This window comes from Hyperolius riggenbachi, chromosome 1, assembly GCF_040937935.1.
Source record: "Hyperolius riggenbachi isolate aHypRig1 chromosome 1, aHypRig1.pri, whole genome shotgun sequence".
In the NCBI taxonomy this organism is placed as follows: Eukaryota; Metazoa; Chordata; class Amphibia; order Anura; family Hyperoliidae; genus Hyperolius; species Hyperolius riggenbachi.
Genome location: NC_090646.1, coordinates 329,501,727 through 329,513,920, shown reverse-complemented (window position 1 = coordinate 329,513,920; position 12,194 = coordinate 329,501,727). Strand labels below are relative to the sequence as shown.

The following is a 12,194-nucleotide window of genomic DNA, read 5'->3' as shown; positions in this document are numbered from 1 at the left end:
CTGATACTGTTCAGGTTGAGTTACCCCAGGTTCCGTTAGATTCTGATTTACTGGGGGAAGAGGGCGAAGAGGAGGAGGAATTAGAAGTCAGAGAAGAGGTTTTTGATATGGAAGCTGTGTTTTTCAGTTTTGGTCAGGAACCAGTCCGACGAAGGCTTTTTATAAGTCGAAAGCTCACTGTTTATCCATCTCTAAGTTAGCCAATAAATGGTATCATCCTGATTCAAAACTTCTTGCTTTTACTCATGGCTAACACGGTACAACACTTTACTGCTTGTGATATGGAAGAGGGGGAAAACGCCCCTTCTGAGGATGAATTAGATAATGATTTAAAAAAGGCTACCAGATTCTTATTTAATACCGATGAAACAAATGAGTTGTTAAAAGCAGTTTATTCCACTGAGTAGATTCCTGAAATTCAGAAGGAACTCTCTGCACAGGATCAAGTGTATTCGGATTTGGCTCAGCAATCTGGTAGAGTTTTTCCATTTCATCAATCTATCAAGGACATTATTAAATCTCAGTGGCAGGAACCTGAACGTAAATTATTTATTCCTAAATCTGCTAAAAGGAAATTTCCATTTGCTTCCACTGACATTGATCAATTTACTAAATGCCCTAAATTAGATGCGGCCTTGTCCAAATACTCTAAAAATGCTGATCTTTCTTTTGAAGATGCAGGTGTTTTGAAAGATGCAATCGATAAGAAAATAGATCTTTTATTAAAGAAAGCTTGGTAATCTGCTTCATTTGCCTTTCTACCAGGTGTAGCTGCCACTTGCATTTCTCGTAATTTACGAGTTTGGATGGATAATTTGATTACTCTTGTGAAACAGGTTCTGACCGGAGTACGTATGTTAAATCTTTACCTGTGGTATTGAAGTCAGTTGCTTTTTTAGCAGACGCAGCAGTGGAAATAGTTTGCACGTACTACTGCTTTGGTTAACTCTGGCTCAAAACTTGGGATGGAGATTTAACTTCCAAAAATAAACTATGTGGAGTCCCTTTTGAGGGTAGTTTATTGTTTGGGAAAGAATTGGATAATGTTCTCTCTAGGTCCGCAGAGAGGGGGAAGCAATTCCCTAATAAACGTAAAACGTTTAAATCTAATAAGCCGGGTTTGTTCAAAAAACCTTCTCAGGAACAGGCCAAACAGTCAACTCAACAGAAAAAATGGTCCTTTCCAACCGGCAAAGGCCATGGAGGTTTTGCCCTTGCAAAACCTATCGATCCTAAGGGAAACAAATGACGATTTGCCAGTGTGTGGGGGGGGGGGGGACTTCTTTACTTTTAATTCCAGTGGGAAAAGCTCAATCCAGATCCTTTTATTTTAAGAATTATAAAGGACGGGTATTGTCCACAATTTTTTGTTCCTCCTCCCCCCCAGAGTTTTTGTGAACAAGTTTCCAAGGCATCCGAGCAAGGCTCAGGGTCTTCTTACAGAGATACAAAAATTGATTTCAAAGAATGTGATCATTCCAGTACCTCAAGCACGGCATTTTCAAGGTTACTACTCCCACATTTATTTGGTGACCAAAACCAACGGGGAATTCAGATTCATTCTAAATTTGAAGTCGCTGAATCCTTTTTTAGTTTACAAAAATTTCAGGCTGGAAAACCTGTTTTTTCAGTCAGGGCCCTTCAGGGGTAGGAATATTTTATGTCAATAGATTTACAAGGAGCATACCTCCACATTCCAATTGCCAAATCTCATCAAAAATTTCTAAGATTTGCGATTCGAATGAAGTTTCAAACGTGTCATTACCAGTTTCAGGCCCTTCCCTTCGGGATTGCATCCGCTCCACGTATTTTTACGAAGGTGCTGGCAGAAATAATGAAAGTGTTGAGAAGTCAGGGAATAAGCATTGTTACCTATCTGGACGATTTACTTATTTTTGCAAAGATAGAGCAGGACTTCAGAGTCCACAGGGACCTTGTCATACAGACTCTTTCTCGGATGGGCTGGATCATAAATTACCCAAAATCAAACCTGGTGCCCACACAGACAATTGTATTTTTGAGGTATGTGATCGATTCCATGCAGGAGAAAGTCTTTCTGACTTCAGGGAAAGTGGAAAGATTACAGAGGGAGGTCAGAGACCTACTTTTGCTCCAGGAGGTATCAATAAGAGAAGGGTTGAAAGTTTTAGGTCTCATGACAGCTTCCATTCTAGCAGTAACCTGGGCGCATTTTCACTCCCGAGTACCGTATATACTCGCATACAAGCCGAATTTTTGACCCCCAAAAAGGGGGTCAAAAGTTGGGGGGTCGGCTTGTATGCGAGTCTTCCCTGGTGGTCTAGTGGTGGGTGGTCGGGTGGTCCGCGCCCCGCTCCCCCCCCTCCCCCCCCTCCCCGCTCCCCCCGCGGCCGCTGCTGCTATTACCTTGTTAGACAGCGGCCGCTTCCTAATCCGCGTTCCTCTTCTTCCTCAGAGTGCATCACAGCAGCGCGCCCGGCGCTGCTGCTGTGACGATGCAGGGGGCAGGAAAGAGCGGTTCCCTTGGTAACGGCGATACAGATCGCCGCTATAGGGAGCCGCGCTCTTTCCTGCCCCCTGCATCGTCACAGCAGCAGCGCCGGGCGCGCTGCTGTGATGCACTCTGAGGAAGAAGAGGAACGCGGATTAGGAAGCGGCCGCTGTCTAACAAGGTAATAGTAGCAGCGGCGGCCGCGGGGGGAGCGGGGGGGAGCACTACCCACCTATGCTGGGCACTATACTGGCTAAACTGGGCACTATACTGGCTAAACTGGGCACTATACTGGCTAAACTGGGCACTTTACTAGCTATACTTGGGTACTATACTGGCTAAACTGGGCACTATACTGGCTAAACTAGGCACTATACTGGCTAAACTGGGCACTATACTAGCCACACTTGGGTACTATACTAGCTAAACTGGGCACTATACTGGCTAAACTGGGCACTATACTGGCTAAACTGGGCACTATACTGGCTAAACTGGGCACTTTACTAGCCATACTCGGGCACTATACTAGCTAAACTGGGCACTATACTGGCTAAACTGGGCACTATACTGGCTAAACTGGGCACTATACTGGCTAAACTGGGCACTATACTGGCTAAACTGGGCACTATACTAGCTAAACTGGGCACTATACTGGCTAAACTGAGGCACTACCTACCCATACTGGGCACTATACTGGCTATACTGGGCACTTTACTAGCTATACTGGGCACTATACTAGCTATACTGGACACTACCTACCTATACTGGGCACTATACTAGCTATATTGGGACACACTGGGGGGCTGCACCAATCCAGCATTTCCTACCCCCGGCTTATATGGGGGTCAATCATTTTTCCCTGTTTTTTCAGGGAAAAGTTGGGGGGTCGGCTTATATGCGGGTCGGCTTATATGCGAGTATATACGCTTCAAAATTGGTTATTGAAAGTGTGGGACAAGACCCAGGAGTCTTTGGACTTACAGGTACACATACCAGCTCAAGTGAAGATTCACTGGTGGAAAAAAATCTAACGCAGGACAGGGTCTGGAGACAGGAATCCCCTGTAAGAATTTACACGGACGCCAGCGCCTGGGGTTGGAAGGCCACGGCTATGGGACAACATTCCCAAGGGAGGTGGTCCAAAGTGATTGCCAGGAAATCTTCCAACTTCAGAGAACTCTCAGCTGTGAAAGAAGCTCTTTTGGCTTTTCAGGACATGATTCGACACAATCATGTTCTCGTTTTTTCGAACATTTCCACGATAGCGTATCAAAACAAACAAAGAGGAACCAGATCTCTGAATCTGTGTCTTCTAGCGACGGAGATTTTTCTTTGGGCAGAAGCCAATCTTTTGTCGATAGAAGCCGTTCACGTAAAGGGTTCTCTCAATCTCGAAGCGGACTTTTTGAGCCATCACGAGCTCGACCATTCCGAGTGGTAATTGAACCAGGAGATTTTTCTCTAGGTCACAGAAAAATTGGGGTTCACAGAGATCGACCTTTTTGCCTCTCCAGTAAATGCCAAGATTCCTCAATTTTGGTCTCTTCACAACAATGCGAGTTCTCTGGGGTTGGATGCACTATCGATCCCATGGACGTTCAATTTAGGGTACACGTATCCGCCACTCAAATTGATTCCTCGTGTCTTAGACAAAGTTCAGAGAGAGAAAAAGTAAATCTGATACTCATAGCCCCAGTGTGGCCCAAGAGAGTTTGGATTTCCACTCTACTACGTTTGTCAATGCAGCCTTCTTTGAATCATCCGATCAGGCCAGACCTTCTACGTCGGGGGCCGCTATTTCATCCCAAGCCAGAGTTGTTCAACCTGGCAGCTTGGATCCTGAGAGGTTGATTTTAAGGAGGAAGGGAGTTTCTGACAAGGTTATTGATACTTTATTGAAGTGCAGAAAACCAGTCACGCACAAAATTTACAGGAAAGTTTGGAAGGAAGTTTTTCAAGAAGGCCTTGAAAAGAATTTGGCGTTAAGTACTTTGAAAGTACAGTGTTCAGCCTTATCGATTCTGATAGACAGACCCTTAGCACAGGAAAAATTAATCAAGGATTTTTTTCGGGCAGTTCAGAGGTCTACTCCTCTTAAACAAAATGTCGTTCCTCAATGGGATTTATCGCTAGTTCTGAATGTTCCCGGAAAGACTCCTTTCGAACCAATTGAGGAAATTAATTTAAAATTTTTGACTCTCAAAGTAGCTTTTTTAGTCGCCATTACTTCAGCCAGGAGGTTGGGTTATCTCCAAGCCTTATCAGTAAAGGACCCTTTTTTGACTATTTTTCCAGATAAAATCGTTTTACGTCTTGATCCTAATTACTTACCAAAGGTGTCTACTGATTTTCACAGATCACAAAATATTGTCCTCCCCTCGTTTTGTGATAATCCTTCTTGTGCTAAAGAACAAGAGTTTCATTGTTTAGACGTCAGGAGGGCTCTTCTATCCTATTTGTCTAGAACTAGAAATTTTAGGAAATCTTCTCATTTTTTTGTTTTGTTTATGGGGAAGAATAAGGGGCAACAAGCTTCAAAACAGACTATTGCTAGGTGGATTTGTGAGGCTATTTCTCTAGCTTATAAGAATTCAGACTCCACTCCACCATCTAGCATAAGTGCACACTCTTACCCGATCAATGTCGACGTCATGGGCGGAGAGAGCGGACGCTACGGTCCAGCAGATATGTCAAGCGCCGACTTGGGCGAGTTTTTCCACTTTCGTCAAGCATTACAGAGTGGACGTTCTTTCTCAGCAGGATTTGTCTTTTGGCAGGAAAGTGCTCCAGGCTGTAGTCCCTCCCTAGGTGGGTATTTACTTGTGTATCCCTCCAGAGGGTGTCCCAGCTGATGAATGAGAGAAAGCACCAGTTAGACTTACCGGTAACAGTGTTTCTGTTCAGCAGCTGGGACACCGTCTATTACCCTACCCTATTCTGTTGCATTTCCTTGTACCTATCTCTGGTTAAGTAGTGGGTCACTTGGAGGTGCTTCGCTCCTCCTTTTTTTTTTCCTGGTGTTCGGGCTTTTACTTTATATGCACTGGGGATGAAGGGAGGGCGGGAGCTTTTTATATTTTTCTTCTCGTTTCCCCAGGATTGGGCGGGACCAATCCTCCAGAGGGTGTCCCAGCTGCTGAACAGAAACACTGTTATCGGTAAGTCTAACTGATGCTATCAAGTAAGTTTTGGGCGTTGTAGGAGAAAAGCGCTTGGCAAATGTGTTGGGTTGTGCAGCTATCTCCTGTGACATATCATGACAATTTTTATATAATACATGAGATGCAGTTGCTCAGGCACACTTTAATTGTGTTTCATAATTTGGACAAATCGGATGCCTAGGTTATTCTGAGTAATCAAATTCCTAAATGTACTGTACTCTTTACACAGGTGTCTGAATGTGGTTGGTCTGGAAGACGAGCACCAAATCTCATGAACCTGTATAGTATCTGTAAAAATATGCATCTGTGGCTAAAGCAGGACCAGAAGAATGTTTGCATTGTACACTGCCTTGTAAGTAAACTTAGCTTGTGTAAATTACTCAAAAGGGACTGCATGTTTGTTATGACCTTTAAATAGCCCCTTCAGTGGAAAGACTTGTTTAGTATCACAATGTTACAGTCTGATTGGCCAACATACATTTTGCACTGCTTTTGTTTTTTTCTTTAAGGGTGAATTAAAACTGTAATTGGACAAATTTGAACATTTGTGTTTACTTTACAATTGTAATACGTTCTGTATGATTGAAGAAAAGGAGGGGGATCAGCACCCATGTGGTATCAAAAACCATAAAAGTAAGGCGTTCTCAGCCCTTCTGCCCTTAAATACCCCTCGGGCAACCAGAATCAAGTGCAAAAGGTGGGTCGACACAGTTCACAGTGCTCAGTTACGTTGCAGAATAATTCTGCAGGTAAACTCACTGCCCATACAATTCTATGGACCTGTAACTGGTCGTGTTATTATATGGTTTGGTTTGCCTTCTTAAAATATAAGTAATTTACAATAATTCAGCTTTAAGTGACTATCGGTGGTTACCCACAATACACCGCTACTGAATATGCAAATTATCTCTTTATGCACCTGAAAGCCAGGCTAGCGTCCAGAACCGCTGGTGTCTAGCAAGCCTATAGCTTTACATTTTACAGAGCCATATAAACCCCACATGGACTTTTGGTCCTCATCAGTGCTATTCTAACTCACTGCTTGCAGGCTTTGAATTTAAAGTGAACCACAGATGAAGCACCCTCATGTATTTTACCATATATATCAGTGGGAACATTAGAGAAAACACCTTCCCTGCTCTCGGTTTCATTCTTCACTGCTCAGCCTGCTTCTAATCAGCCCTGATAAAATCCCTGGCTGAGCATTCAGTCTGGCTTTGTTCAGGAATCATTATAGCTGAGTCTGTCTTCTCTTATGTCTTTTCAAGCCCAAGCCTGCCCCCTTCTTGCTCTGCTATAATGACTCAGCTATAATGATTCCTGAGCAAAGCCAGACTGAATGATCAGTCTGGGATTTTATCAGGGCTGATTAGAAGCAGGCTGAGCAGTGAAGAATGAAACCGAGAACAGGGTAGGTGTTTTCTCTATTGTTCCCACTGAAATATATGGTAAAATACATGAGGGTGCTTCGTCTCTGGTTCACTTTAAATCTGTCCAGTCTCATTGCAGTTCAAAGTCATTATAATGCGTGCGTTGTACAACTGACCACTGTGAACCTAGTCTTAGGGCTGCTATATAGCTATACAGCAGCCATAATGGTCCTTTAGGCCTGGAACTCCACTAGCAGTATGTTACTAAGCCATTTCTAAGTGTTTGTGGTTTGAAAAGCTCTAGCTAATGTAATGCTATGGGTGTGATCCAACTTGAACGATGTCATTTTATAAAAATCCCCCATAACATTGCATTAGCAAGAACTTTTTAAATCACCAGCACTTAGAAAAGGCTGCTAGTGGGTTTGAGCCCTTATACTGATTTTAAAGGATGAAATAAAGAGCTATATTTTACTTAAAGGAGTCATCAGGGCACATATACTAAAATGAGTGGTACTTACCGTGGGCTACTCCAGCCCCAAGCTCCCAGGACCTCCCTCGCCGCAGCTCTGCCCGCAGTTGTTCGCCGGAGCTCCGACCCGGTCCCCAGCGATGACGTCAGAGCGACCGTTCCGGCCCACGTGGCGGTGATTGACAGTGCCGATCGTGCAGGCGCAGTACAGAGCGACCTCCAGGTCCCTCTGACGTCATTGCCGGGGACCGGGTCGGAGCTCCGGCGAACGGCTGCGGGCAGAGCTGCAGCGAGGGAGGTCCTGGGTGCTTGGGGCTGCAGGAAGCCCCCGGTAAGTACCACTCATTTTAGTATATGTGCCCTGATGACTCCTTTAAAGGGAACCTGAAGCGAATAAAATTATTTAAAATAAACACATGACGTAGCTGCAAATGAATATTATACACTAAACTCAGTCAGTTCCTCTCAGAGGCTCACCATTTTCTTCTTACAGTGATCCCTCCCAGTTCTGACAATATTTCGTCAGAACTGAAACATACCAGTTGCTGTCAGTTATATATCAGCAGCTGTCAGTTACAACTGAATGTGCAAGATAATGTCCATGTTTCCCTATTGCTCAAGTGGGTGATATTACAGTTTAACAGTGTGCTGACCAGGAAGCTGTTATGGGTAATGGCCATTTTTAAAATGGAGGACAGAGAATTCCATTGATCAGTGGACAAATGGGACGCAGGAGAGGAGAAAGAGATTGAGGAGTAGACTACACGGGAGGTAAGTATGACCTGTGTATGGTCATTTTGACTTTTTATTTTCAGTTCAGGTTCTCTTTAAGAACTTGATGCATTGTTTTTAAAAGAGCTTCTGTCCCACCTTTTGCACTTGATGCTGTATGATCGAAAGATTTTCCAGGCTTAACTTTAAAGCTAAAAAAAAAAAAAAAAAGAAATCAAATTAAGAATTTTTAGAAAAGCCATCAATTCAATTAGAATTGTAATTTACAGTAGAATCTTGTTATAGCAAACTCTGATATAGTAAACCTCTAGCTATATATAGTAAGCTCAGTCCTCGGGTCCCAGTAACTGCATCTGTATAAATATAATGTCAAGAAGAGTCATTTCAGATTCCTCTTTTCATTGACTTCTCTACTTTGGGGTGGCTTTTTTTGGTTTGTTTTAGCCCAGTTTAAAATATGCACTTAAGTCAAGGTTCATGTGACTGTAATGTGAGTCCGATTTGGATGCATTGTTGATAACAAATCATATCACTGTACAAACGGGAGAAGACATTTCATAGCTGTCACGGACGGTTGCGGGGCCGCAGGCGCATCCTGGAACCGCCCGTGAAGAAAAAGCAATCGCACTCGATTCCCTGCATCGATTGCGCTTCAAATCGGTACAATCTGGGTTGAGTGTGTAGGGACAGCTGAAGTCCTTTTCTTAGCAAAGAGAGCACCATCCTGAAGGCTGGATGGCTCTTTTGATATGCTAATGAGCCTGAGCCTAATCTGCCCCAGAGAGTCCCTGGCTTCAAGCTGTGCTGATGGCCCATCCATCAGGTATAAGGTGACAAGCACCATGGCAGAAGCAATCTAGTTGGGCTAAAAGCCAGACCCACTGGCTCATTCCCAGCAGGGGAGGCGACACCTCGCTGGCTGCTCCAAACTTCAAAGAGCCTTTGCCTGGGAATAACCTGAGTCTCATAGCAAATCCATAACTTCCCAGATCTGTCATATTTCTGGGGTTCCTGAGATGGCAGCTTCGCCAAACGTGGGGGAAGTGTAGCATGAGCCCCGGTGCTGGTTCTGAGGAAGTTTCAGAACATTCTGAGGTAAGGACTGCCAGTTAGGCAGTTTGAAAGTGCCTGATGATACCACAGGGGTCCCACCCCTCATGTCTGGTATCAGGGCGCTGGGTAAATCAAGACAGACCTGAAAATGTTAATAAATCTGCCCTGACCTGTACAGGTTTTTTCCCCCTTTAAAACCAGAGCAATTTTTTTTTGCCACAAATTAAAGGGACTCCGAGGAGTGCCCGAATTTAAAATAATACACTTACCGAGGGCTTCTTCCAGCTCACCATAGGCGGCGAGGTCCTGCGGCGTCGTCCTGGCTCCTCTCCTGCAGCCTCAGCCGGCCCCCGTTACCGGCGCCTCCCGGCGACACTCGTGCCGGCTCTTCCTTGTTAATGATGCAATGCGTCATCACGCCGGCCGCTATGCGTCATCACGGCGGCTGGCGTGACAGGTCTGCGCATGCGCGGGTTTTCCGCGCATGCGCAGACCTGTAACGCCGGCCTCCGTGATGACGCGAAGCAACCAGCGTGATGACTCATTGCGTCATTAACCAGGAAGAGCCGGCACGAGTGTCGCCGGGAGGCGCCGGTAACGGGGGCCGGCTGAGGCTGCAGGAGAGGAGCCAGGACGACGCCGCAGGACCTCGCCGCCTATGGTGAGCTGGAAGAAGCCCTCGGTAAGTGTATTATTTTAAATTCGGGCACTCCTCGGAGTCCCTTTAATTTGTGGCAAAAAAAAATTGCTCTGGTTTTAAAGGGGGAAAAAACCTGTGGTTGGGAAGTAGTTAAAGTGGACGCACAACTGAAAAAATATATATTTTAGATTATTAGGACCCATGCTTGTCAATTTATATGATTATTTATTTTTTTTTATGAAAAAAGCTACTTTTTGCTATAAATAAAAGGTACAACTCCCTATTTTTGATTTTCTATGTAGAATTAAGAGAAAGTCGAAAGAGAAAGGGGAGATAAATAGGAGAAGATTCTGTATTTTGTATCATTAAAGATACCTGCAGAATGAGCACCGTCTGTTGTTGATAAAATAGTGTCTCGATGAGAAAACAGAAACCGTAGAACCCCAAAAAATGTTGACCCTGGATATTTGCCCTGTACATAAATAACTGCAAATTATGTATAGAAACAGTGGGTTAAGAGACTGCACATTATGTAAACATTGTTAAGGTCTAAGTACAGTGTTACAATGTTTTCCACACCTACATCCCTATCGCTTGAATAATGGAAATGGAGCATATCTATATTGAAATTGTATCTCTGGTTACAAAATCAGACTATACTTGCTTTTCATGTGACCAGGCTGAAAGCCAATAACCCTATCACTAGCAATTATATGCAGAAATTTTGATCTTCAAATCACTGCATAAATATCCTCTGCTCCGCATGCTAACAAAGCATTCTTTACCTCTGTATCGACAGCCGGGTCAAAGTGATGCACTGCTTTCACTTCTAAAATACAGTTTTGGGCACCACACTATAGAAAGGACATTGACCTTTGAGAACGGGTACAAAGACGGGAAACTAAATTAATCAGAGGGATGGAAAATCTCATTTACCAAGGAAGGTTGGAAAACTGGGCTTATTTAGCTTGGAAAAAAGGTGTCCGAGAGGTGACCTGATTAACATGAATAAACACAGGATCTTCTCAAAAAATTAGCATATTGTGAAAAAGTTCATTATTTTCTGTAATGTACTGATAAACATTAGAAGTTCATATATTTTGGATTTAAATACACACAATTGAAGTAGTTCAAGCCTTTTATTGTTTTAATATTGATGATTTTGGCATACAGCTCATGAAAACCCAAAATTCCTATCTCAAAAAATTAGCATATTTCATCCGGCCAATAAAAGAAAAGTGTTTTTAAAGCAAAAAAAGTCAACCTTCAAATAATTATGTTCAGTCATGCACTCAATACTTGGTCGGGAATCCTTTTGCAGAAATGACTGCTTCAATGCGGCGTGGCATGGAGGCAATCAGCCTGTGGCACTGCTCAGGTGTTATGGAGGCCCAGGATGCTTCGATAGCGGCCTTAAGCTCATCCAGAGTGTTGGGTCTTGCGTCTCTCAACTTTCTCTTCACAATATCCCACAGATTCTCTATGGGGTTCAGGTCAGGAGAGTTGGCAGGCCAATTGAGCACAGTAATACCATGGTCAGTAAACCATTTACCAGTGGTTTTGGCACTGTGAGCAGGTGCCAGGTCATGCTGAAAAATGAAACTTCATCCCCATAAAGCTTTTCAGCCGATGGAAGCATGAAGTGCTCCAAAATCTCCTGATAGCTAGCTTCATTGACCCTGCCCTTGATAAAACGCAGTGGACCAACACCAGCAGCTGACATGGCACACCAGACCATCACTGACTGTGGGTACTTGACACTGGACTTCAGGCATTTTGACATTTCCCTCTCCCCAGTCTTCCTCCAGACTCTGGCACCTTGATTTCCGAATGTCATGTAAAAGTTGCTTTCATCCGGAAAAAAGTACTTTGGACCACTGAGCAACAATCTAGTGCTGCTTCTCTGTAGCCCAGGTCAGGCGCTTCTGCCTCTGTTTCTGGTTCAAAATTGGGTTCATGCTTCCATCTGCTGAAAAGCTTTATGGAGATGATTTCATTTTTCAGCATGACCGGGCACCTGCTCACAGTGCCAAAACCACTGGTAAATGATTTACTGACCATGGTATTACTGTGCTCAATTGGCCTGCCAACTCTCCTGACCTGAACCCCATAGAGAATCTGTGGGATATTGTGAAGAGAAGGTTGAGAGACGCAAGACCCAACACTCTGGATGAGCTTAACCCATTCGCGTTCCGTCGTTTTTACTTGAGAAATGTTTACCTCCCATTCATTAGCCTATAACTTTATCACTACTTATCACAATGAACTGATCTATAGCTTGTTTTTTCCGCCACCA

The 12,194-nt window shown here is 44.0% G+C and overlaps 1 protein-coding gene across 2 annotated transcripts in view; it reads left to right on the top strand.

The window, feature by feature from the left end:
* GAK (cyclin G associated kinase) overlaps window positions 1-12,194 on the top strand; it is a 254,225-nt gene that overhangs the window by 147,421 nt on the left and 94,610 nt on the right. For both annotated transcript variants that reach the window (XM_068233894.1, XM_068233893.1), the window contains exon 14: window positions 5,861-5,983. In XM_068233894.1, coding sequence (XP_068089995.1) covers window positions 5,861-5,983 — 123 coding nt within the window. The remainder of the gene's footprint in view (window positions 1-5,860; window positions 5,984-12,194) is intronic.